This window comes from Apium graveolens, chromosome 4 (assembly GCF_009905375.1).
Source record: "Apium graveolens cultivar Ventura chromosome 4, ASM990537v1, whole genome shotgun sequence".
In the NCBI taxonomy this organism is placed as follows: Eukaryota; Viridiplantae; Streptophyta; class Magnoliopsida; order Apiales; family Apiaceae; genus Apium; species Apium graveolens.
In genome coordinates this window covers 4,980,661-5,007,340 of record NC_133650.1, presented here as the reverse complement: position 1 = coordinate 5,007,340, position 26,680 = coordinate 4,980,661, and the positions used below count along the sequence as shown (strand labels likewise).

The window sequence follows — 26,680 nt, the reverse complement described above, 5'->3', positions numbered from 1 at the left end:
GCCGAAAGTGTTGTTGATACGAGATATCCAGATCTCCCAATATACGGTAAAATCCATTTTCAACACATCGCATAAAGCGAGACACATCGCACAAAGCGAGACAATCAAACACATAAATAACAACTCAATTAAAGAAAACGAAAAAGAACCGAATTTTTTAACAAAATCCGATATTTATTGAAAGAAAGTTAAAAACAAATGATAAAAATGTTGTATGGCTGAAGAGAGAGGATGGAGATAGAGATAAAGATGGGTAGAAAGGGTGAAGAAGGAGGTGTGATGATGATGATTAGGGTTAAAGGAAGATGGGGCGGTCGACTCTGAGAGAGAATTAGGGTTTAGAACCGTTCTTTAACTCAATCTCTTAATTAACTCTGTATTATATATGACTGTGCTGATTTGTTTTACCTTCTCAAATTGTTTATGTCAGATGCTAATTGATATATATTGGTAGCTAAAATGATAAACATATACACATTTTTAAATTAAAATTTAGCAACTAATTTTAGAAAAAAAATTGGAATGTGTAACATGGTTCTTTGAGATTGTTCTTTAAGATGAGGTAAATTTTTATATATCTATAATTCAATATAATTATGTAAAGGTAAAAAATGTTAAAAACTTTTAATAATAAGTGAAGGTCAATAAAGGTTAATATACTTGTGACATAATTTATATATAAAATTATAATATGAGCCGACAAGACATACTGAATCTAATAATAATAATAATTGACAACTCATAAAATTATTATTTAATTTGATTATTTATTGTCCACCCATATAATTATTGAGTGAAAAATCAAAATAACCATTTTTAAATAACAATAGCCCAAAATACCCAACTGTCCAAAATATCCACCAAGAACTCCATTTTCAGTGGAGTATCCGGTTGATGCTCCAGGTATCACGATGATACTTCTTTCTCAGTGGAGTATTCACTCATATACTCCTTTGTCACTTGAGTATCCACCCATATAACATGTGAGATACTCCAATCATCTAAAATTTTAAAATTTTATTTTTATTTCTTTTAAAATATTTTTTTTAAAAAAATTAAAAGTAATACTCCACTGGAAAAGGAGTATCAGAACTGATATTCCACTCACAGAGGAATATTTGCCATAATACTCTCCTGATAATGGAGTATCATCCTGATACTGCTATGGGTGAGCATAAAAATCCGAAAACCGCATTATCCGAATTTCTGATCCGGTATCCAATTTAAAAAAATCCGATAATTAGGATATTCGATCCGAATAATTCGGATCGGATATCCGATCCAGTTTTTTTGTATAGATTCCGATTCGGAACTGGATATCCGGATCCGATCCGGTTTTTACTTTTTTTTAATAAAAATTAAATTATATATATAAATACATGATAAATTATATTTATTTTAGATTTTTTTTAAAAAAATATTTAGCGACATTATGACAGTTTCTCTCTTGGACTTTCAAAATTTAAGGTTAATATCCAATTTACTCATCGTTCCTTCATTAATATGATCAACATAATTGATATAAGTGTGTAATATCAATATTAACAAGTTTATATTGACCATACTTGCAAATTAGACATAAGTGATGTGATAGTAAGAAATAATAATTTATGTTTGACGAGTATTCTAAAAAATAAATATGAACAAATTTAATATAAGTGTGCAATAAGAAATATGTTTATATTGATCATGTTCGCTAATTTACAATCAATATTTATATTAAATTAATTTACGTGTCACCATTTTTCCCAACTAATAATAAGACGACAAAAGCATAGTTTTATGAATCATCAGTTTCACAACTCGAATATGTATTACTTATCACGTAAACCATATTTTTTTTTTAAAAATGGAAGTTTTAAATGGATCCGAATAATCCGATTTCCGATCTGGTTTAATCGGATATCCGGATACGGAATGTAATTTTAGCGATCCGAAAAACCGAAAATCCGGTTTTAATTTTAAAATTAGACCGGATATCCGGTTTTGCTCACCCCTAGATATTATATTGAAAGTGGCTTATCATCCTGATACTCCAGTATCAGTGGAGTATATGGTGGGTATTTTGGACACCTATTTACAGAATGAGTATTTTGGGAAAAGAACATCTAAAAAGAGGTATTTTGATATTTTTTTTATAATTATTATCCATCACATTACAATAATAATTATCTACCACCAAATCAACATTATCCATTGGGTTTAAACCCAACATACTTATGGTTCATTCCAACCTTGTCCTTAATATTTTGTTAAAAAAAACTTATTTCTTCAATTTCATTCCTCAAACATTTTAGAAATGAGTTTTGTAGGAGGAGATTAGTACGAGGAAGGGATATCATAATTAAAATTAGTATTTTATCCTTTTTTATGTAATATAATGTAAATATTTAATAAAATGTATTAATGTATCTTTATTTACATCAAAATTGCTTTTTTGAAAACTTTATGTATCAATTAATTTATAATTAATCATGATTTTTTATGAAGCCCTCGCTGCCACGCTGGAGAGGACCGACTGTGTATTTCCATGTTTAAATTTGGCAACACCTCTTGCATGCATTAAAACTTTGCTTCTACATCAAGAAAATAATAAAATACTATATTTTATTCACAAAACTGCTAGCTATAAAAGTGGGATGAAAAATCAAAATACCCACCATTTGGGAAGATTTGCCCAAAATACCCACCGACGGGAAAACCGTCCAAAATACCCACTGAATACGCATTACCATCATGCGTATTCTATTTTTTTTTTAAAATACAAAGAATACGCATGTGAGACATGCGTATTCACTCAGAAAATACACATGTGTTTGTATTTTTTTTAAAAAATAGAATACGCATCTGTAACATGCATATTCCGTGGATATTTTGGGCAGTTTTCCCGCTGGTGGGTATTTTTGGCACTTGAAACTGAAAAGTGGTGTATTTTGGACATTCTTTCATTTGTCCGATTCTTTTTTCCTCATGATATATTTTTGGAAACAAACATGATTTTATTAACTGTCTCATTCTCTTTAAATTACTTTCTTATATAAAATCGCCTTAATTGTTTGTAATAAAGATTCACTTCCATAAAAGTTGATATTATAATTAGCAATCTTTTAGCTTACCAAAACTATAAAAAAAAATTGTACTGCCAAGTACAAGGTCACAGATCTACTTTACCATTATAAATACATCATACAAGGTAAATTTTGTCTTGTAAGAAAAGAGAGAGACAAGGCCATTAGTATTGAATTGGAGAGACAGATCTCACAGAGAAAGCCATTGTTAAGGTATTTTCACTTCTGCATGGCTACTTGTCATTAATCACACTTTTTGCTACATCTTAGTGCTTAAGATCTTTTTTATGCATGATTACTTAGTTTCTTTGTTTGTGTTGTAACAAATCTCGGGAACACGTGAGATTGACAAGAGATATTAGTATTGTTATTTGGTACGGTTATGCATAAACAATTAGTTTCTTTGTATATGTTGTAGGAAATCTTGCGAATTATAGTATGAGATGATAAGAGATTGATAATAGTATTGTTATTAGATACGGGTATGCAATATGCATAATTAGTTAGTTTTTTTTGTATATGTTTGAACAAATCTCGAAAACTTGCACGTGAGATGACAAGAGATATTAGTATTGCTATTAGGTACGGTGCATTGGACATGTATATGTACGTTAAACTTTATAGTAGCTTTATTGTTTTCAGCTCTCGAACCAAGAGGACTAATCTAGACTGAAGCTTTATCGTAATGGACTTTTTAATAGTGATTTTTTCTTCACCCCCTTGTTTTTTTTAGTTAAAACTTAAATATAAGTAAAATTATGTGTGCTTTAAGACCATGCAATGCCATTGCATGGTTCGGTTTAAACATTGTGACAGACATATGAATGCATTACATATCTCTTGGAACCAATATTGTTACTGGAGATAGAATTTTACAGTCCACTACAGTGATATTAGAACAGGTTATGTTAAAGATTGTGAATTGCAGTAGTTGTAATATTTGATTAACAATGTTAAATTTTGATCACTTAACTATTCAAGAAACATGCAATGTGCAGATGGGTAGAGGAAAATTAAGCATGGAACTCATAAAGAACTGGAAGGCAAGGAATTTGGCTTTCCAGATTAGGAAAAACACTTTGAAGAAGAAAGTTTATGAGCTTGCAACTTTGTGTGGCATCAAAGCTATGGTGATTATTTACGGGCCTAAACAAGACACACTGCAAACTTGCCCTCCTCCTGAACCTGAGGTGCTTCCCGATAATCGTGATCAAGTTCTGGATTTAATCAACAACTATAAAGGCCAGTCACCTGAGGATCGCAGAAAGAAGACAGTTCTTCTTTCCGACTTTTATAAGGGCAAAATTGAAAAGGCCGAGAAAGACCTAACTGACCTGCGTTATCCAACATGGGATCCGAGGTTTAACAGTTTTACAGAAAACGATCTTTGCAGATTTGTTGCAGATCTGGAGAATAGTATTATTAAAAATGCAAAGGCTAAACTGGAGCAAATGAAAGCTAATGATGATAGTAATAATGTCGATTGTGCTTATTTGCAGTTGCAGCAGCAAAGGATGTTAACTAAGAAAAGGAGCATGGATTTTGAAGCGGAAAATCAAACTAACAAGTATAGAGTTACAATGGATCCACACCAGGAAGGGCTTATGCGGGTGCCAGTCCCGATGCCAATGCCAAATCAACAAGAGAGGCCAATGTCAAGTCAACAAGAGAGGTTTCCGTTTGTGGATCATTACCGGGAGATGCCAATGCCAAATCAACAAGAGAGGCCAATGCCATATCAACAAGAGAGGTTTCCGTTTGTGGATCGGGAGATGCCAATGCCAAATCAACAAGAGAGGCCAATGCCAAATCAACAAGAGAGGTTTCCGTTTGTGGATCATCACCGGGAGATGCCAATGCCTAATCAACAAGAGAGGCCAATGCCAAATCAACAAGAGAGGCCAATGCCAAATCAACAAGAGAGGTTTCCGTTTGTGGATCATTACCAGGAGATGCCAATGCCAAATCAACAAGTGAGGCCAATTCCAAATCAACAAGAGAGGCCAATGCCAAATCAACAAGAGAGGTTTCCCTTTGTGGACCATTACCAGGACGACCAAAGGATGGTCAATTTTGGATATAATAATTTTGGTGGCGTGTCAAACATCATGTATAATGCTCACCCGTCCCAAGCTCTTTATGATTCTCCGACGATGGCAGGGACAGTGGACAGTATACTCTATGCAAACAGTTTGGTACAGGAATCCCCGAATTACGATGGTGATGGAAGGCAAGCAACTGCACAACACCTCATGGAATATTATTCTATGAGACCTGCAGGGTCTGCACCTCATCAAATGGGAGGTGCAAGTACTTCTCATCAACCTGATGCTCAATTTTATGAAGATCACAATTGGTGAAGGTAGATAGTTTGGATAGTTAGTCTGATGGTTCTAGCTTTTGAATTAGTCATCGGCTAATGAAAGGTGCCTAGCTTGGGATATTTAACTAGTATTGCTAAACTAGGTTTTTATGACTTCATCTGTTTTCCGTTTTACGGATATTTTACAGCATACACTACTACCAGTACTCTTATGTTTATCTGAAGTGATTCCATACTGCATTCATGATAAATTTTCCTATTAATACAATGCATAGATAACCAAGCATATGGTTTATATTCCTGTTAATACTATGCATATATAACCAAGCATATGGTTCATTTTCTATCATAATTCTGTGATCAACCAGTAGTTTATTGACTACATTGCCCCTCTAAGGATACTGTTTTCTGGCACCAGTAGTAGACCAGTATTCAGCTACAAGCTTAGCGAAAGATGAATTAGTATCCTCCATGAGCTTTCTTGGATCCTCATACTCCAACACTTTCCCTGCAAATATAGTTTTTAGAACTCTTCATTGCCTTGAAAACATATTTTAATATTTGCACTTAAATGAACACAGACATGTAATGCTCAAAATTACCAAATGAGAGGACCATGACCATGTCACTGTCTATAACAGTTGGTACGCGGTGAGCCACTGTTATAACCGTGCAGTTTGAGAATTCTTCCCGGATGATCTTCTGCAAAATTGCGTCTGTTGTAGAGTCTATAGAAGCAGTTGCTTCATCCATGATTAGTATTTTGTTTTTTCTGAGAAGTACTCTTCCTAGACAAAAGAGTTGGCGCTGTCCAGCACTCCAATTCTCGCCTTCATCAGTTACTGTAAAGAAATAACAAAAACAATAACAGAATTTTCACATTTTCTACAGAAAATCTCCATCTTGTCAGATAAATACATAAAGAAGATAGAACTGACCAGAAGAATCCAATAAGCTTGGGAGACTACTGATCAAATTCTTAAGTTGACACTTCTCTAGTGCCTAAAACATCAAGTTTACTGGTCAGGTTTACATTTAGGAACAATGGTGGAGACCAATTAAAAAGCCTTCTGATTGATTTACATTTTGTTTTATTGCATGAAACACAGACTATATATGAAATACAAAAAGATAAACACAGTTTTAACTTAAACATAAGATGTGTGAGAAGATTACCTTCCATATGTCATCATCTGTATAAAGGCCTAAAGGGTCCAAGTTTGTACGAATGCTACCTTTGAAAAGAGTAGGTTCCTGAGGAATGACACTGAGTTTCATCCTTAAATCTTTAAGGCCTATAGAACAGATGTCAATCCCATCTACAAAAATCTTTCCACTGTAAGGCTCTACTAGACGAAACAAAGCACTTATCAATGTAGTTTTCCCACTTCCAGTACGTCCAACGATGCCTACTTTACTCCCTTCTTTGAAAGTGCAGGTAAGCCCTTTAAGAACCAAGGGAGAGTTGGGACGGTACCTTAACTAACAAGAATCAAATAAACGGTAAATACCATATACAATCAATTAACGCGGTTGTCCAGAAGTCAATTTAATAGTTAAACACAAAAACTTTATTAGTATCTTTACCTTTAGGTTTTGCAGTTTAATCTCTCCCTTCGAAGGCCAAGAAGTTGGTGGTCTGTTGTTCTCTATTACTGATGGAGGCTCTGGCGGGATCTTCATAAACTGCTTGATCCGTTCTATTGAAGTGATGCAATTTAATAAATTACAGTACCATCGACTCAAGAAAACCTGGGTGCTTGTCAATCCCAGAGCATAAGAAATTGAAAGCCCCACAAGCCCTGTGTTACAAAAATAAAATTAGATCACTTTTTTAGGTGATCAAACTGCACATGCTTAATTCTGATGAACTGCAGAGTACCTGGAGCTATATAACCGGTGGGAAGAAACACAATAAGAAATGCAGCAGTGAATAAGGTCATGTTTTGAAGTGCTTCAGTTCTTAATATTAGCCACTCCAATGTTGCATTAGAATATAGGAAAATACTTGCATCTGTGTCCACAAGCTTCAAAAAGTTATGGAAAAATCTCTCCTCCATTCTGAATGCTCTTACAGTGGTCACCCCAAGTGCTGTCTCAGCAGCATAATTCATGATTGGAGCTTTCGTCGTTCCATTGATTCTCATTAGCTCTCTTGCTGAGGGTTGATAGTATCCCTTCAATTTAGAAAAAAATATCAAAGTTCATTACCTTTATTTTACTGATGGAAAATAGTTTGTAACAGTAGCAAAGATTAACAACAACCTGGAGATATTTTGAAGATATGGTCGCAATGATGCCTACTATTAGAACTTGCCATGTAACAGAAGCCATAACACAGATGATTGTAAATAGTTCAACCACAGACAGCACAAAGCAAAAGGAGAAAGGGATGTCGAAATCTATTGTACTCAAATCTGATGAAACCTGCAAAGAGATAGTTCCCAATTGTTATTTTTTCTGCTTGCAGCCTATAGGTAGATCCACACATATAAGCTTAGCCAAACATTAGTTTTTCTGCAAAATGAATGCTTTGCACATGCTAAAATAAAGCTTACTCGTGTTAGAATCCTCCCCACCGGGGTAGAATCAAAGAAGACCATGGGAGCACTGAATATAGAATCAGTGAAACCGCTAAAAAATGCTTTTGAGGCTTTCAATCCCAATAAAGCTGCGGAAAGAGTTCTGAGGTAGACAAAGAAGGAACTTAATGTAGAAATTGCAGTATAAACACCTATTAACATGACAATGCTGATATTAGGTACTTGAACACCAAATGCTAGCCAAACACTAGCAGCAGCCTGGAGACCAATGAGTCCGATCTGACTTAGTATTGCACAACACAAAAACAATGTTCCCTTTGAAATGAGTATGTAATCCAGAAATGGCTTCCAACCAACATTACCAATCTCCTTCTCTTCGTCTTCTGTCAATTGTACTCCTGGCAGACCTTCCCTTAAAATCTCAGTCTCACTGTTTCCCTTACCGAGGTATCCTGAGCTAGACTCTTGAATATCATCTGTATGCCTCATTGTTTTATGAGCTAAAGGTTCCAGTCCTGTTACTGCATTTTTATGAGAATTTACGAGTTTTTCAAATGCTGTGTGTGCCAGTAGTAGTTCCTTATAGGTTCCTCCTTGAATAATTTGTCCGCATTCCATAACCTTGTAAGGAAAAACCAAGCTAACAAAATTTAAGAATATATTTACAAAAGTTAATTTAAGATAAACATACACTATACTTGAAATCCAAACATATCAGGTGCTGTAGTATTCCTCATACCAAAATGTTGTCAACTACTGGAAGAAATTCTACTTGATGAGTCACAAGAATGACGGTCTTCTTCTCTAGAGCAGACATGACACAGTCCTAGCATTGCATTATAAATGTTAGTTGCAATATAGAAGCCACCATGTAGTGCCTACAACATTGATACGAATTCAACTTTAAACGAAAGTTGAACTTACATTAAAAAGAGTAGCAGCAGTATGTGCATCTACTGCACTGAATGGATCATCAAGAAGATAGATGTCAGCATCATTGTACACAGCTCGGCAAAGTTGAATCCTCTGCTTCTGTCCCCCGCTCATGTTAAGCCCTCTCTGACCTATTTCTGTGAGATCACCGTAGTCAAAGCTATCAATATCCTTATCCAAAGCACAGACTCTGATGGCTTCCTCATATTTTCTTTTTTCCATTGGTTGTCCACTGAGAATGTTATCGCGGATTGTTCCACTTTGGATCCAAGCACCTTGAGAAACATAAGCAACAGAACCCAAAACATCCACCTAAATACAGGAGAAACATTAAACCAGTTTTTAACTTGCAAAAAACCAGTACTTAGTACTTATTAACTTACAGTTCCTGAAGTCTTGCTTATTTCTCCGAGTAGAGCATATAGAAGTGATGATTTTCCAGCCCCAACCGAACCACAAACTGCAATTTTCTTCCCTCGTTTCACTTCAAGATTTATATTTTTAAGTGTGGAAATACCTGAATCAGGGTCCCAACTGAAATTGCCATTCTTTATCTTTGCACAGAGTTCTGAGTCCTGCGATTTCCTTGTATCTTCATTTTTAATTAGTTCATCGTCAAGCAGAAAAGAAAATCCTCTCAAATGAGACCTTAACCTGAATTAGCACAGAAAGAGCTTCAGGTATCATTTTCACAGGTTCTCCCATATTGCGCAGAGCTGCCAAAACTGTAAAAACTGTTCCTGCATTAAAGGGAGCACTGTGGAGAAGTGCACATCCAATAAAAATGAATGAAGATACAGTAGATGGAGACATCCAATATAAAATAGTGGCATAAACCTTTTTCAACTGATATTCAGCCAACCATTTGAATTCATTTTCTCGATAAGACTCAATCAAGTTCTTAAATTTCTCCTCCCATGACTGTAACTTGATGATCTTAATATTATTTAGGATCTCAGATGTAGATCTAAGTCGCTGGTCTTGCGCGATCATGAACTGCATTTGACACTTTTGAAGAATTTTTGCAAATGGCAGATTTAGAACTCCACAAACGAATAAAGGGACTAAACCTAAAAGAACACCAGCTCCAACAACTCCAAAAAGAACCCCAACTGCAAAAAATATCTGCAAAACCGAAAACAATGCAGTGTGAAACCACATGGGAAATTCCCCCATCCGATAAGCATCAACTGCAATATAATTTACAACCTCTCCTGTTGAATGCCTTGTCCTTCCTAAACTAGAAAGCTTCAGGATTTTTTGATAAACAGATACCATCAAAGCTGATCTCATTCTCATGCCATACCTTCGCGAACTAAAATAGAAATGCCTATAAGAAAAAGATTCAATAATCTTGCAAATAACTAAGCTCCCCACTAACAAAACACCAGGCAATGTAGTGCTCTCTGCATCACGATTTGAGTAATTAACAAATCCATAAAGCAATACCGGTGCAAGTGAAATGAAAGCTGTTCTCAGGAAAGCTAAAATTCCTACAAATACCATTTCTCTCCAGTAACTTCTTGCTATGGCCCAAAAAACCAAATTCCTGGCATTGTTTGAGTCTTTATCTCTCTGAAGTGAATTCCATGCCTGCACAAATTTCTTATTCGCTGTAATCGCTTGGTCATCAGTAGCTAGAGACGGAATGTCTTCAAGATTCAGTGGCTTTGAAGAACCCAAGGAAAGTAAGGGACTAACCCAAGAGAACACCAATTTGCTAAAAAAGTTGGCCTGGACTAATTGGCTAAGCCTTTCTTGAGATTTCTCGGCCAATAAAGGCTCTGATAATCTGTTGAGTGGCATGTCACCAGATACAAAATGACTGATATTTCTCATAGCAGATATGAGAAGAATGAAGTTTCCAGGCCATGCTACTGCATCCAGGATTTCAAGATGGTGCTGATTCAGCAATACATTTGTGTTTATAGCTGTAACTGCAAGAAAGAATAGAATCCACCAAACAGAAACCAAAACTTGTAGCCTTCTCGTTCCTTCTACGAGGATAGTTATCATCAAGGTAAACCATATTAAAGCTCTAAGGAAGTGGTGCACTAGCAACCATCTAAAATTTTCACCATTATTACCAAATAGTTCCCATACACCAGAAATAAGATATGCAATGCTAATAAGAGCACAACACATTGAAAGAACTAAGAGGATCCACTTCTTGTTGATTCTGTTCTGACCTCTGATGAATCCTAAAAGCAAGAAAATCAAGAAAATAAAGACAGCCAGCAGGTTTATCAAATCCAATCCAGATCTTTGAATGCATGGCGAGGCCAAATCAAATTTTTCTTGGCAAAGAAAAGAAAGTCCTCCTGCATTCATATGCACCAAATTCGATATCAGAATCACAAAAACATGTTCAATAATTGCTTTTAGTGTAATATATGAAGTGAGATTTGCTTATATTTAAATAGAACTCAAAGAAAAGGATCCTAAACAACCGACAAATATTACGATATGATTATATCAGCAGCACACTGATAAGAGTAACAGCTGACAAAGCACCTTAAACAATCCATGAGAACAAACATAAGATATTAGATATGAACATAGTTTGGAGGGTCTGTTAATTGTAACCAACACATCTAAAGTCTTAAACCCAAAACTGAGCGATGATACCATGCTAACTAACCAGCTCATCTAAAAATATAAAGTTTTAGAGGAAAGCCTCAACACGATCTTATACTATTCAACAGATTCCAAACTCCTCCTACATTAAAAACATGAACATGCACTATCATCACTCTCGTTTATATAGGAAGTTAATAACTGAATGTAAAATTTTATTATATAACACACAAATATAGTGGAACAACTCAACATACACACAGACATGCACATAGGAAATAGATAAAGCAGAAGGTACAGGGAGATCTAGGAAGGTCGGGGGACACGTGTCCCCCTAAAATAAAATTTTACGTTTTTGCACCATTAAAATCTCTAAAAATATATTATGAAACTGCCCCCTAACAACTGAAAAATATAAGGGTGTCTAAGTGTCTTCCCAAAATGTAATCGGTGTTCCCCCGAGATTAACCGCCCCTGTCTACCAACTACCAAGTCCATTACCTGGCTCCGAAAAAGCCATTGCGAGAAGAAGTTTCCCTGTGTTTTTGCAAGCTTTCTGAATGTGAGGAGTTCACTGATTGCTAAGTTAAAGGTTACAGACTTACAGTATAAATAATTGTCAAAAGTAGCAGGTACAAGATGTTACTAAACTCTTTACACGTTTTGTTAATGCACAACACAGATGGAGGAAAAAACAGCTAACTAAAAACAATAATTTCTGCTGGGTGAGGCATTCAGTGAAGTAAACTGCTAACTAAAAACAATAACTGCTCATGATTTGAAGCAGCCCATCACTGTATTTGCATGCATGTATCACGCTCTCTACGTTCAAATGATTAGAGACCTCACCAAGTCACCATCAGTGAATGCTTTTGCACCAATACAGAATCCATCTCGTAATAAGTAATCAGCTCATCTAAAATTATCGTATGTCAGCATGGTTTAGGGAGGTTCCCCTGAGTTATGCTCACCAGAGACCCCATTAACTGTACTTCTAAATTGTTTATTGTGGCATGAGAACTTGGTTTAGGCACAAGTTTTGCTCACAGGAGACCCCATTTACTGTACTTCAAAATTGTTTCATTAAATATTTTCTATGTGGACATTTGTGGACTCTAAATTGAACGTGAATCCAAGAAAGTGTTGGTGCAGTCGTTGAGCTCTTGTCCCCTTTTCCGGAGGTCAAACGTTCGACTCCGGGCGTGTGCATGTCTAATCAATAAGAAAAAAAATGAACCTGAACCATACAAGTGTTAGCCCTCACAAATCATTACTCACCTAATATCATGTCCAAGTATTTATAATTATAAATTGCTCTATCAATTGTGGACCTAGTGATTGCTATAACCCAACTAAATATTTATAAACCGGTACCACTGTGTCTTTAGTAGGGAAACTTGTATATAGACAACGTTCCGTATTGCGGATAAAATGTTCCGTGCACTCTCGTGTACAAACTATGTCTTTTATAATCCGCATTTGCATTTGTTTACCAATTTGGTGAAAAATTTATATTTAGAAGTCATACATCAAAGTGGTAAAGTGTTGCACTTGAAAGTGGATCCATTAAAGTCCCTAGAATGGCAGCACCAGTCTGTCAGAACATAAGCCCACAACTTAAATATTTTAGTGAAGAATGAATACCTCTAGAATGGTCATCAATAGTTATGCTAATATGATTTCTTCAGTTTCGAAGATATAAATTTATCGCGACAGAGTAAATTTCCAGGCAATGCCACCACACAGACGTCGAGATTAAAGCCTATGCAGTATAAAGCCAAGCATATGGCTTCTTTCTGGTCATATCTCCACGATGACATTGAAGTTTATTGATCACATTGCGCCTTTAGAGATACTCTTCTGATCTGCTACTGGTACTAGACCAATATTCTGCAACAAGTTTAGCAAAAGTTTAATTATTATACATGGTAAAATCAGTAGAGACCCTTTAAGAAGCAGATATGGCTGTTTAATTTTTTCTATTTGTAATAAAGATGAGTCTGTTGAAATTAACATAAAGATAGCGCGAACTTGGATTCTATTTTGGCATAATATTCAAAATCTGGAATGGAACAGAAGCCGGTGATCATATTTATAACAGACAGTCAAATCAAATATCAAATGCCATATGCGATTAGTTCACAGGTTTGTACAAACCTCATTTTACTAGTTACATAAAATAATTGTTAGTATCCTCACCTTTAGGTCTTGCAGTTTAACCTCACCCTTGAAAGGCCAAGAAGGTGGCGGTCTATTGTTCTCTATTATTGCAGCAGGCTCTGCTGGTATATCCATAAACTGTTTGATTCGTTCCACTGAAATGATGTAATTTGATAAAGTACAATACCATCGGATCTAGAAAACTTGTGTGCCTGCCAATGCTAGTGGAGTACTTGAGTCACCGAACTGCATATGTTTAATTCTGATGAATGATAGCTTCGAGTACCTGGTGCTACATAACCAGAGGGAAGATACACAATTAGAAAAGCAGCAGTGAATAACGCAATACATTTTGAAGTGCTTCTGTTCTCAATATTATCCATTCCAGTGTTGCATTGGAATACAAGAAAGTACTTGCATCCGTGTCCACTAGCTTTAAAATTCACGCAGAAATCTTTCCTCCATGTTAAATGCTTTTGTTGTTACCACTCCAAGTGCTGTCTCACCGGCATAACTCATGACTGGAGCTTTTGTTGTTCCATTGATTCTCATTAGCTCTCTTGCTGAGGGTTGATAATATCCCTTCAATTACTGAAGAAAATATCAAGGGTGGTAGATTTTTCTTATTAAAGAAAAATAGTGTGATAAATAAAAACATTGAATAAGAACCTGGAGATATTTTGATGATACAGTTGCTATGATGCCAACAATGAGAACTTACCATGATACCAAAGCCATGATGCCAATAGTTGTGAATAAATCAACTACACCAGCCAATATTTTAAAAAGAGCATCTACTGCACTAAAAGGATCATCAAGAAGATAGATGTCAGCATCGCTGTAAACTGCTCGACAAAGTTGAATCATCTGCTTCTGTCCTCCACTCATGTTAAGCCCTCTCTGGCCTATTTCCGTGAGATTGCCATGGTCAAAGCTATCAATATCCTTATCCAAAGCGCATACTCTCAGGGCCTCCTCATATTTGATTTTTTCCATTGCTCGTCCACTGAGGATGTTATCACGAATTGTTCCACTTTGGATCTAAGCACCTTGAGAAACATAAGCAACTGAACCAATAATATCCACCTAAATCAGTGCAAACAATCAATCAGATACTGATCAACAGATATTAGCACTTGGTATTTACATAATAACTTGTTTACTTGCATTTCCTGGTGTCTTGCTAATTTCTCCGAGTAAGGCATATAGAAATGATGATTTTCCAGCTCCAACAGGACCACATACTGCAATTTTGTAGCCTCGTTTAAGTTCAAGATTTATATAATTAAGCGTGGAAGTACTTGAATCAGGATGCCAACTAAAATCGCCATTTAGAATTTTTATACAAATTTCTGAGTCCCTGGGTTCCTTTCACTTCCATTTTTTATTAGCTCATCCTCAAGCAGAAAAGAGTTGATCCTATCAAACGAAACCTTGACCTGGATTAACATAGAAAGAGCCTCAGCTTTTATTTTCACGGGTTCTGACATGGTACATAGTGCACTAAACTTATACCAGCTAAACTTTTCACCACTTTAGCTACTTGTCCCCAGACACCATTAGTAAGATGTGCAATGCTGATAAGAGCACAACAGAAGGAAACTACCGAAGCAATCCAGTTCTTGTTGATTTTGTTCTGACCACTGATTAATCCTAAAATCAAGAAAATAAAGACAACCAGCAGGTTTAGGATGTGCAATCCAGGTCTTTGGATGCATCATGCATGGTGATCCCAAATCAAAATTTTCTTAGCAAAAGAAAGAAAGTCCACCTGCATTTAAATCAAACATCAATTTAGAAATATGACTAAAGAACAAGAAGACACTTGCATGGTTACAGCAACACAGTGATTAGAACTGTCCTGCTGTGTAACAATTATAACATGGCATATCAAACTATCATGAAAACAAATTATCGATATAGGCAAAGTACAAATTCATTCCACTCCGAAAACATGAACATGCAATGCATCATAAGTCATAACTGTTTAGTTCTGTGGATAAGATCAAAGATGAAAATTTTGATTTCATAACAAAATTGCAGTTGCAAAATGATGTTGCACCTTATGGATGAACAGAAACAACTTGGAAAACAAGTATTTACGACGAAGGGTGAAGTAAAGTTGAGACAGTACCAAGGCCAGTCTCAAAGATAGCCATTGAAGTGATAAGTTTCTGAAGTCAGGACTAGCTGAAATGCTTAAATTTAAGCTTACAATATGAATGAATAGATGCTAAATTTGCATTACTATACTTTCTCCATGTTAGATCCGAATGTGCAACTAGCATCTGATGTTCAAATTATCAGAGGTCATGCTCAGCAGGGCCAGCATCATCATCGAAATGAAATTATCAGATACTTTTATTAAGGATATGAAATTTATCCCACATTATATGTAGCTATGTGATAAGATTATTATACGAGTTTATCGTTTTGCATAACGTATCTGGAACGACAAGGGATGAGCCCTTCCCACCGTCATGCTACCTTGGCTCTCACATTTTGGTTATTATCGACATTTCAAATACACTGCTAACTAGTCACTTATTCGGAGCCTAAGTTTAAATATTTCCCCGGGCCTGGCTACTGGCCGATTAATAATAGAAAAATGATAGAATACCCGAAACGGTTTACTCAGTATTGCTCTAAATAATACAGGCTAGAGTTTGGCAAGGCTAAAGCCCACGACAATGACAAGCCTAGCCCAGCATTTACTTTTCTAACCTTAATGGGCTTATAATATACGAAAACTAAAACACTGTGGATTAAGACACTGTTGGGCCCAGTACAGTCCAGATACAGGTTTTAATGAGCGTGAAATAATTCTAGGTTTATCAATCGAAGCGTCTTAATTTTATATTATTCGAATTTAATTCTTACTCTTTCATCGACCCAAATGAGTGAGTAATCAATTGTCACACGAGCATGGTTACAAAAATAGATCGATTTTTCAAAAGTTACTGATAAATTCTCCGAATATATTTGACTAATTCGATAAATTATCATAAATTATTGATAAAAGTCTATTTGATTTTTCAAATATTGTCCATAAATTATTTTATTTTGCTAAATTTTTGATAAATTACAAATCAGTTCACAAATCAATATTTCGGTCGATTAATTATAATTGTCAAAATTTGTAACCATGCGACACAAATAATATTAGAAAAATCAAATTCAAAATTTGTTTTCGTATGACGTGAAAGTGACATAAATTTTTCTAAATAAAATTTTAAATATACAAAATATAATAGAAATAAAAGCAACGAAGATAAAATTGACAAAGGATGACATAGATAGAAAGGGTCAAGTAGAGTGGTGGTCTTAGGTATGGATGCATCGGGAATTGAAATGATATTACAATCAGAGAAGATCATTTTCATGATTTAAACTCAACGGAGATGGATAACGGTTTTAGGGTCCACAAAACTTTTACTCCATTAAAGGCACAGAGAGAGAGCGAGAGAGAGGGAGCGAGAAAGATAGGGGGGAGAGAGAGAGAGAGGGCGGAGAGGGAGAGAGAGAGAGAGAGAGAGGGGAGCGAGAGGGGGGGGAGAGAGAGAGAGGTTTGGGAAGGGTAACACAAACTGAACATGTGATTGATGGTGCCGGTGGACCTGCAGTAGTAGACCCCGTACGTCGTAATTTAACTTTCAAATATGTAGACGTGTGCATGCAGTATATATAAATTTTTGAATACGGATTAATGATTATTCATGTCATGAGTCACGAGATGATTTCAGGAGAAAAAAAGGAAATCGCAAAGTTTTTTCGAATCAAGCTCTCATGACCAATCATCGCATATTTACTCTATATAAAAAATATTGACCACAATTTTGTAGTAACTAAATATTATACTCCTTTCATGCCGTTGATTTCTATACGTTTACTATTTGCACGCATTTCGAAGCCTCTATAAAATATAGTTTCGTAATATTTTTTTCAAAATTTTTTTTTGAATAAAAGTTTAAACATGAAATTTTTATTCAGAAAAAAAAATTTAAAAAATATTATGGAATTATGTTTTAAATGAGCATTGAAAAGCGTGCCGAAAAGTAACGTATAGAAATCAATGGGACATATGGAGTATATGTTAATATTTTTCAAATATATTAATAATTTAAAATTAAGTTAGATAACTTTCGTTTGATTTTTAAATAAGTGAATTTTGAATATTGATCAATATAACGGACAAGAAGTAATATTATTTAATTTTATTAAATCAATGACAATGATAATAAAAATGTTAAGTATACAAAATTTTATAAATATTTTACATCCTAATAAAAAATCGTGTCACATATAAATATAATGTCCCGTAAATTCTAATTTACACTTACCGCAATTTTGCCATTATCAGATGTAATTGGGTTGGATATGGTTTTCGATAATTTTAAACCAATCCAACCCAACCCGATTAAAATATATATGTACATGCTAATAAGTTAATCCAAAAATTATGTTTAGGCTTATTACATAGACCTATTTATAACTCTAAATGTAACTTATAACCTCAGTGTTTATAGTTCATTCGTAACAACAATGATGTTTGATTAGTGTTATATTTTTTGTTTTTATGATTCATTCCAATATTTAAAGCGTAAGAAAAATTATTAATCCTTTTGGTGTCGAAAATTAGATGTTTAAGACTATTCAATATGGAAGATTGTAATATTGTTTTGAACTATTTTCAAGTGCTCTAGATTTTGAAACCTTAAGTTTTATTATAATTTTTATATTAGTTTTGTATATTTAATAAATCGATCAAACAAATCCAAACCGAACCAATCCGAAGTATACAAATTGCTTTGGGTTATAAATTTAAACGGTTTGAATTGGGTTAAAATTTTAAAAACACGAATTAATTAGGTTGGGTTGTTAAATTCGTTAAACCCGTCCAACTCGATCTGTGTACACCCGTGCATTGAGGTGTAGAAAAAGGCTAGAGAAGCGCTTTGTTTGCTAACGATACACTTTGGAACGTGATTTTGCTTATTTTATTTATGGTGTACTGCTGTAATTAAATAATTATATCTGCTGTACTAGAGACAGAGCCACAATTTCAAGCTTTTGTCTTTTCTTCGGCTGTGAGGGCCCACATTGCAATCTATTCAAATTCAAAATTATTCAAATATAGGAAGGATTTTAGAATTTTTCTCATTTTTTTATAAAAAAATCAAATATTTAAGATCAATTTATTTTAAAACAATTAGGTTTACATGCTTAAGCATGAAGGATACCAAACCAAAATAAACATATCTGGTATATTCAAGCGTCTGGTGACACCCTATTCTTAAAAAAAGGAGTCTGTTAGGGGTGTACACAGTTCGGGTTAAACCGACCAACTCGATCCAAACTAATATTATTTTATCTGATCCAAACCGATTTTTTTTTTAAATCGGACATAATTGGATCGAAAAACGATAAACTCGATTTAAATGGGTTAGATATGGATTTCGATATTTTTTAACCGATCCAACTCAACCGATTAGATAATATATATACATTAGTCTATTACTACTTTAAACATATCTGGTATATTCAAGCTGAATCTGATGACACCCTATTCTTAACGAAAGGAGTCTGTTTTCGTGAAAACCTCCGACTTAGTACGTAATTACTAAAATATAACGTATACTAATCCCACTAATCCCGAGTTTTTCACGAAAACAACTAGAATAAGTTGTAATAAGTTTCGAGGTATGCGAGGATTGCACCTAATATTCACACATAATATTCAAGATGACAAGAGATAAATTCGTATCTCATAATTTTATTATTTTCTGTCATTAATTTTTCATACATCCTTTAAAAATTACAATATATCAATTTTTTTAAAAAAATTGGAATTTTTTATTATTCGGTATAAAAAAAGAAGAAAATACCACAATTTCATAGTCTTCAAAAAGAGAAGAGGATAAAAAAAGGGTCGGGTTGGTTGGTCTACTAGTTCTAACAATATTTTTTTTCATGAGTTGTATGTCTTTTTTATTTGTGAGAATTTTTCTTTATATAAATTAATAAAAACTTCGACCTTTTATCACTTGTTATGTGTGCACTTCTTAGAAAAACCCTAATAACAATACATATTCCAAATTTTGATAAAGGGGTTGCAATTTGAATTTGAAAGGCCAGATCCTTCTACAGGCATATCTTGAAGCGCACGAGAGTAAAAGTAAATTTTCCAGAATTTCATGGTTGTTTTATTCAATGTACCAATAATATACATACACACACTTCTATGTTAGAGAAAAAGAAGCCTTAAAAACTGTGCTCATGCTTGCTCTTGAGTAGCGATGAGAAACCGGATCTATATTCTAATACTAATATTCTTACTCGAGTTAAACTTGAGTCCTCCCACTATTATATTCAATAATGTTGAGTAACCAGTTCATCGAAAATTTTAAGGTGTTAGAGGAAGGCCCCAATAGGATCATATATTTAACACTCCCCCTCACTCGAAAGCTCATTTATGGGTCGAAGAGTGGAATACCGGCGCCCATCTTTGGGACATTAATTGCCTTTAGTGTCCACATTAAATTTTGAGAACGTTGGGGTGGCTGGGAATCGAACCTTAGTTCTCCCGCCAGTCTAAGCTCTGATACCATGTTGAGTAACCAGACCCCAATAGGATCATATATTTAACAAATAATTATCATATCTAAAACTTTAAAGTGTTACAAAAAAAAATTTGACCGGATCTATATTATAATATTTATGAACTTCTTATAAAAATTACTGATTTTAGTGATTAATCATATGAACAATTAGGTTATACCTTCCCTTTTCATTTTTTGTTTCGAATTAATTATTACATATATTTTTAAACTAGTACATAAGGCTTAATTAATTAAATATAATTATATTTAGCTATATTCGATTAATATTTTATTTTAATTAATCACCGATTATCGGATCGAGACTCTCATCTTCCGTAACACTGTTACAACTCACAACTCTCTTACTCGAGTGTTAGAAAAGTCTTAAATTTTCGACAGTAACATAACATAACATAACTACTCACTGACTAACCTACACTACCACAGTAGCATTTATAGTGTGCATGTGTGTCTTATTTATTTCATTGGGATATGAAACAGAGGCCATTTAAACAAAAACTACAAAAACTAAAATACCCAGAACTTGATTTTGCAGTGAGCTTTCCTTTCATATCCAACTTTATATTTTGTTGCATTTTTCATCTTTGTATCTATCTCTCTATTTTCATGTTGATTCTCTGTTCATCTTTTGGCTCTTGCTATATTGATTGTTGTACTTGTGATTGTAAATGGTCTTTTGCAGAGATGACTTTTAAGGTTTAAAAAAGGCCATCAAGATTGCTTGCTTGTTTATCTTTTTGTGTTAATTTTTTTATGTTTTGTCATATCAACTCAAGTTCTAAAGAAAGAGTTAGAGATAGGGTGTTTGATGATATTATTGGTGGAGAATCTGATTTTGTCATTTTCTTGAAAATCTTAATTTTTTTATTGTAAATAAGGCCCAAAGAAGAAGATTTTATTTTTGGATCTGGGAACTAACTCATCTACCTCCATTTATTTATCAATGGTTTTAGTTGACTCTTTGTTATGAATGTCAGAGTGAGAGGCCCATGTTTTTTAAATAATTATTTTGGATTTTTCTGGGATTTCCTTTTTTTGTTTCAAGATTTCAGTTTTGGAGATTTGGTATATTAGTTTCATGCAAACTTTGGAGTCTGTTGTTGAGGTAATACAGACTAATAGTTTGTTTATTTTTCTTTTGTGATTAATTGGGAAATATCTGTGGAAAGTTTGATACCTGAATTTCATGATTTGCTTTAGATGTACTCATGTACATGATACTATTTGTGATTGAAAAGGTCTAGTCTGTGGAATCATGGTCACATGGTGGCCCAATTGTTGTGTGCAAGCAGTAACCATGTTGGCTGTACATGCAGGAGTAGTATTCATTTCATGGTGGGGGCAGTGGACATAGCAACCAAATAATGCTGAGATTTTCTTGCATTTAACTGGACTGTGGACATATATACTTGTTTCAGTTCTGTCCCTGTGAAGGTTGATAAAAATCTGGAATGCATTTGGAGGGTTGATACTTTTGTTTAAAGAAAATCTGTAAGCACTTCTGCAACTGTTTTCTGGATAATGGCTCCGGAATCGATTCTGGGAAGGCAAGAAAAAGGCTCAAATGTGGTTCCAAAGGTTATTGTTGCTGTCAAGGCGTTGAAGGAAGTACCCAAAACAGCGCTTGTTTGGGCTTTGACTCATGTTGTTCAGCCTGGGGACTGCATCACACTGCTTGTGGTTGTCCCTTCACAAAGTTCTGGTATGCTTGTAGCTTTGTTTGAGTTACATTCCTTTTAACCGTGGTTCGATCAATAATGTATTCATTTTTATAGCAATCTTAATTCAATTTAACCCGGTGATAAATAAAATCCTGGAGAATTAGCCAAAGGATTGCCTTCCAGTCACAAGAATTAGTGTTTATATGTTGTTTGTGAGCTCCTTTACCGAGTTCTGTACAACTAATTAAATTAGTTGCACTTATGTTATAATTCTTTCGGTTCTTTACCCTTGCCCCCTCGTGTTTTTGACGAACTTGCCTATTACAAAAATGTAAATGTGTCATGCATCCACTTAGACTCGCCCCTCTACTACTTCATATCCCTTAAGAAGGGTATTCCCTACTTGTTGTCGGGGTTTAGAGATGTTTTTCTTGTGTTAGTTATTCGGTAGCTCTGTCTATTGACTTAAAGCTTGTAGCAGTTCTTTACATCTTCACATGTTTTATGTGTGTTAATTCTATAGATTTGTTCCGCTCTTTTTTCTTTGACAGGAGATTTATTCTGCTGTTCATATATTACTGATATTGGTCAATTGGTCAATTCTACTTGCCTGTAGTTAAACATATTAACATAGTTGCTTCAAGTTTAAGCCGTTTATTCTCTTAGAAATGCAGCATCGTAGAGTAGGAATATAGGCAGTGTAGCTATTTTGTTTAGAATTACTTTTTGACTGACATGCAGGCCAACTTTTGGTTTTTTTATTGTTTATATAAATAGTTTCTAGGTAAGAATGTAATGGATATGTAGTGCTTGTAATCCGATTTATATTTGGCCATGCTTCCTATAGAATCCATATATCAAAATGAATTGTATTGAATATTGATCTAGAAGACTAATCTAGCAGGCGAGTATTGATAGTCATCCTTTTATACAGGGAGAAAATGGGGCTTCCCAAGATTTGCGGGAGATTGTGCCAGTGGCCAGCGAAGATCTCACTTCGGAACAAGTTCAGAACAAAAAATTGATATAACTGATTCCTGCTCTCAAATGATCTTACAACTACATGATGTTTATGATCCTGATAAGGTGAGTGTCAGAGTGTGCCACTATATTTACCCGATTCGATCATGATCCTTTTCCTTACAGTGTTAACCTGTTTCAATTTTTAATCATTTTGTTACAGATAAATGTGAAAATTAAACTTGTTTCTGGATCTCCATGTGGATCAGTAGCTGCAGAAGCAAAAAAAATTCAGGCTAGCTGGGTTGTACTGGACAAGTAACGTTTTTTATACTTCATAATAAACGATTAATTTTAGTAGCTTCTATAAGTATGAGTCACTCTTATAGGCTCATTCCCTGCAGACATCTCAAACATGAAAAGAAACGGTGCATGGAAGAGCTACAATGCAACATTGTGATTATGAAGAAGTCTCAACCAAAAGTCCTCCGTTTAAATTTAGTTGGATCACCTAAAAAAGAACCAGAATATGGTTGTCAGTTACCTCTGGAGCTGGATCGGACGTCTGAGAAGCAACTGGAAAATAATGAGTCTCTAGATTCAATCCAAGGACCCCAAGTTACTCCAACCAGTAGTCCTGAGGTTTTTACTGCTACTGAAGCTGGAAGTTCATCTGTTTCAAGTTCTGATCCAAGTACTTCGCCATTTTTCATTCCTGGTCTGAGTAAAGACCTAAAGAAGGAGAAATTAGCTGAAAAGCATAATTGTGGTCTCGATGAATCAAGCTCAGACTCAGACAGCGAAAATATGTCCATATCTTCAAGTACAAGGTTCCAACCATGGATGGTAGACATCGGTAGTTCTCAATGTCATTCATCCCCACACAATGAAGAAAGTTCACAGAGGTCTAATTACCGCATTCAAACTAGCACTATGAAGGCTTTGAACGAGAAGTTCTCTAAACTTGATCACGATACTGGATATGGAGTTGGAAACCATAGACCTGATATGGAATTCAGCGGAAATGTTAGGGAAGCAATTTCTTTATCCAGGAATGCACCTCTTGGCCCGCCTCCATTATGTTCGATATGTCAGCACAAGACACCTGCATTTGGGAAGCCACCAAGATGGTTCACCTTTGCTGAATTGGAGCTTGCTACTGGAGGTTTTTCTCAAGCAAATTTCTTGGCTGAAGGGGGCTATGGGTCGGTTCACCGAGGAGTTCTTCCTGATGGTCAGGCAGTTGCTGTCAAGCAACACAAACTGGCAAGTTCTCAAGGGGATCGAGAATTTTGCTCCGAAGTGGAAGTTCTTAGCTGCGCCCAACACCGAAATGTTGTAATGTTAATTGGATTTTGTATTGAGGGTGGTCGAAGGCTACTTGTATATGAGTATATATGTAATGGGTCATTGGATTCACATCTCTATGGTAAATTCCTTCCCTTTTTGTTAAATGCAACTCTATAATGGTAAACACATTAGTCCTTGTCATACTTTATTCTTCTTGTTATCTTCTTTGTGTAGTAGACATAACCAGTCTATATTATCGTTTAAAATATAATGCTTACACAACAGTCCCTGAAAATGATTCCTATGTAGGCGAGAAATAATGATTCCTAAGAATGAGTTCTTATATCATTTTAATTTTTAGCATTGCCTTGCCCTATTCAGTCACTGAGAACTTGTTCACACAGCTAAACAATAAACATGCTGTTTGCTAGAAAGTACATATTGTGTTGCATGATTTTCCGAGCAGAAACAAAGTATTGCAATAGTCAATAGTGTTCGTAATGAATGTAAGCTAAATGATTTTGCGATTAATTGTGATTTGTAAGGTTTCTAAGAATGATGCTATTTTCAGGACGCAATCGAGATACATTGGAGTGGTCAGCACGACATAAGATTGCCTTGGGAGCTGCTCGAGGATTGCGGTATCTGCATGAAGAATGCAGAGTGGGTTGCATTGTGCACCGTGACATGCGGCCTAACAACATTTTGATCACCCATGATTTTGAACCATTGGTACGGAAAATCTTATTGGTGGCTGACTTTTAGTTTAGTGAAATTTATATAACTGCCCTTCCCTCCCAAAAAAATTGCAATGTGCTGCGGTGAATGTCACTTTCATAATGTAAATGCCTTTATTTTAAGTAAAGTTTGAGTCCCTGTGTTGTTTTAGATTGGGAACATTGTTGTTTTGGTTTGGAACATAGAAAACAATATGATTTGAACTGTTAATGTACATCTAAGAAAAGTTTATCCATATTAGTGTCTAGATTTTAATATTTTACCTTGATTCTCGGTATGAAAGGTTGGAGATTTTGGCCTAGCAAGGTGGCAGCCTGACGGGGACACTGGAGTAGATACCAGAGTTATTGGTACATTTGGGTATGTTTTAATATTTAGTATATTCTACGAATCATCTAGATGTTATCATAAATTAATTATTTGGTTTCAATCAGATATTTGGCACCGGAATACGCTCAAAGTGGCCAGATTACGGAAAAGGCTGATGTTTATTCTTTAGGGGTGGTATTAGTTGAGTTGGTTACTGGAAGAAAAGCAGTGGATCTTAACCGACCAAAGGGTCAGCAGTGCCTCACGGAATGGGTGAGTATGCAACTATATTTCTGTTAAGTTCTCTATTTTGTTATCTGGTTCAAAGCGGCAGCTAAGACAATTTTAGTTGTCTTCTGAATCCCGATTCTATTTAGGACCAAGTTCATTTCATCAACTGCAAAATTGCACAACTGTAATCTGTATTTATCACTGACGCTATAAATTTGTAAAAGGCACGACCACTTCTGGAGGAATATGCAATTGATGAGTTGGTGGACCCACGGTTAATCGACAAATATTCAGAGCAAGAGGTCTTTTGTATGTTGCAGGCTGCGTCCTTGTGCATCAGTCGAGATCCGCATTCACGGCCACGCATGTCTCAGGTAAGAATCTTTAGCTATAGAACTGTAATGCTTTTGATTAGGTGGTTTCCATATGACTAAACGGATTTGAATAAAATCACTAAACTTTAACTTGTTCTGACCCTTCACTAGTTAGAATGGTTTTAAAGCCTTTTTCGTCCTGAAACTTTTGGTTATATACAAATGAAATGGCGAAAACTTGTTTCTTAAATGTTGTTTGCTAAAGGTGATCCGGATACTCGAGGGAGATGCAGTCATGGACTCTACTCACATGTCAACACCTAGACATGATGTGCACAATCGAAGTGGAAGGATCGACCTAAATCAGCAGCAGCAACATTACTAACCTTCAGTCCTACATGGTCAAAAGCGGCACTCGGAGGATTTAGAGGAAAGCTCCCTATTGACACTACAATGAGGCCTGCTTTCTGGCAAATAAATAGAGGTAGAAAGTCATAAAGTGGGAATGAATTGGAACCAGATTATATCTTTAAGTGAAGAGGTTCTGTTTTTTGGCTAGTATATTTTTGTTTCATGTACCATATATGTTGTCTTTGTATAGAAGGGAGCTAGTTTGAAGATGTTTTGTGACTTGATCATGTATTGTAGCTTGCCAACCAAACAACCAGGTCAAGAAGTTTGATTTATTTCTTGTTTGAATGAAATACAAATATGTTTAACTAATTGAGTCTCTTGTTTTCTTAAAAAGCTAGTCTGGCCTGAAATCCGAAAAATTTAGAAAAAAAATTCCCGGATTTTAAATAGTCGGGGATAAAAACAGATAAAAGTTGGTTCGTCCTTGATAAAGCCCCTGTCTTACAAAAAAATATGATGAAAATTCAATTCTTTCGTTATAAAATATAAATATACATTATTTTTAATAAATTTTAAAAATTAATCACTCTGTATTTTTC

At 35.0% G+C, this 26,680-nt stretch overlaps 2 protein-coding genes and 1 pseudogene across 2 annotated transcripts; 2 read left to right on the top strand and 1 right to left on the bottom strand.

Annotated features, from left to right (window-relative positions):
- Positions 1 to 4,018: 4,018 nt before the first annotated feature.
- On the top strand, positions 4,019 to 4,593 carry LOC141718219 (agamous-like MADS-box protein AGL80). The gene is made up of 2 exons (XM_074520600.1): positions 4,019 to 4,484; positions 4,568 to 4,593. Exons 1-2 carry the CDS (start codon positions 4,019 to 4,021, stop codon positions 4,591 to 4,593), a joined length of 492 nt encoding a protein of 163 aa, XP_074376701.1.
- On the bottom strand, positions 4,250 to 12,057 carry LOC141717560 (ABC transporter C family member 8-like). The gene is given in 14 exon segments (XM_074519685.1): positions 4,250 to 5,899; positions 5,994 to 6,233; positions 6,330 to 6,393; positions 6,568 to 6,873; positions 6,979 to 7,193; positions 7,274 to 7,568; positions 7,657 to 7,818; positions 7,950 to 8,555; positions 8,674 to 8,760; positions 8,859 to 9,179; positions 9,251 to 9,497; positions 9,499 to 10,460; positions 10,569 to 11,188; positions 11,946 to 12,057. Coding segments are annotated over 14 exon segments (4,260 nt in total). The 5' UTR covers positions 11,965 to 12,057; the 3' UTR covers positions 4,250 to 5,783.
- An 8,917-nt stretch (positions 12,058 to 20,974) lies between these two features.
- On the top strand, positions 20,975 to 26,450 carry LOC141717559 (inactive protein kinase SELMODRAFT_444075-like; annotated as a pseudogene).
- The last annotated feature ends 230 nt before the right edge of the window (positions 26,451 to 26,680 follow it).

Coding starts and splice junctions, on each gene's coding strand:
- LOC141718219 (XM_074520600.1), top strand. CDS start 4,019: ATGTTAAATTTTGATCACTTAACTATTCAAGAAACATGCAATGTGCAG. Junction 4,485..4,567: donor TGTTGCAGATCTGGAGAATA/GTATTATTAAAA, acceptor GCTTATTTGCAG/TTGCAGCAGCAAAGGATGTT.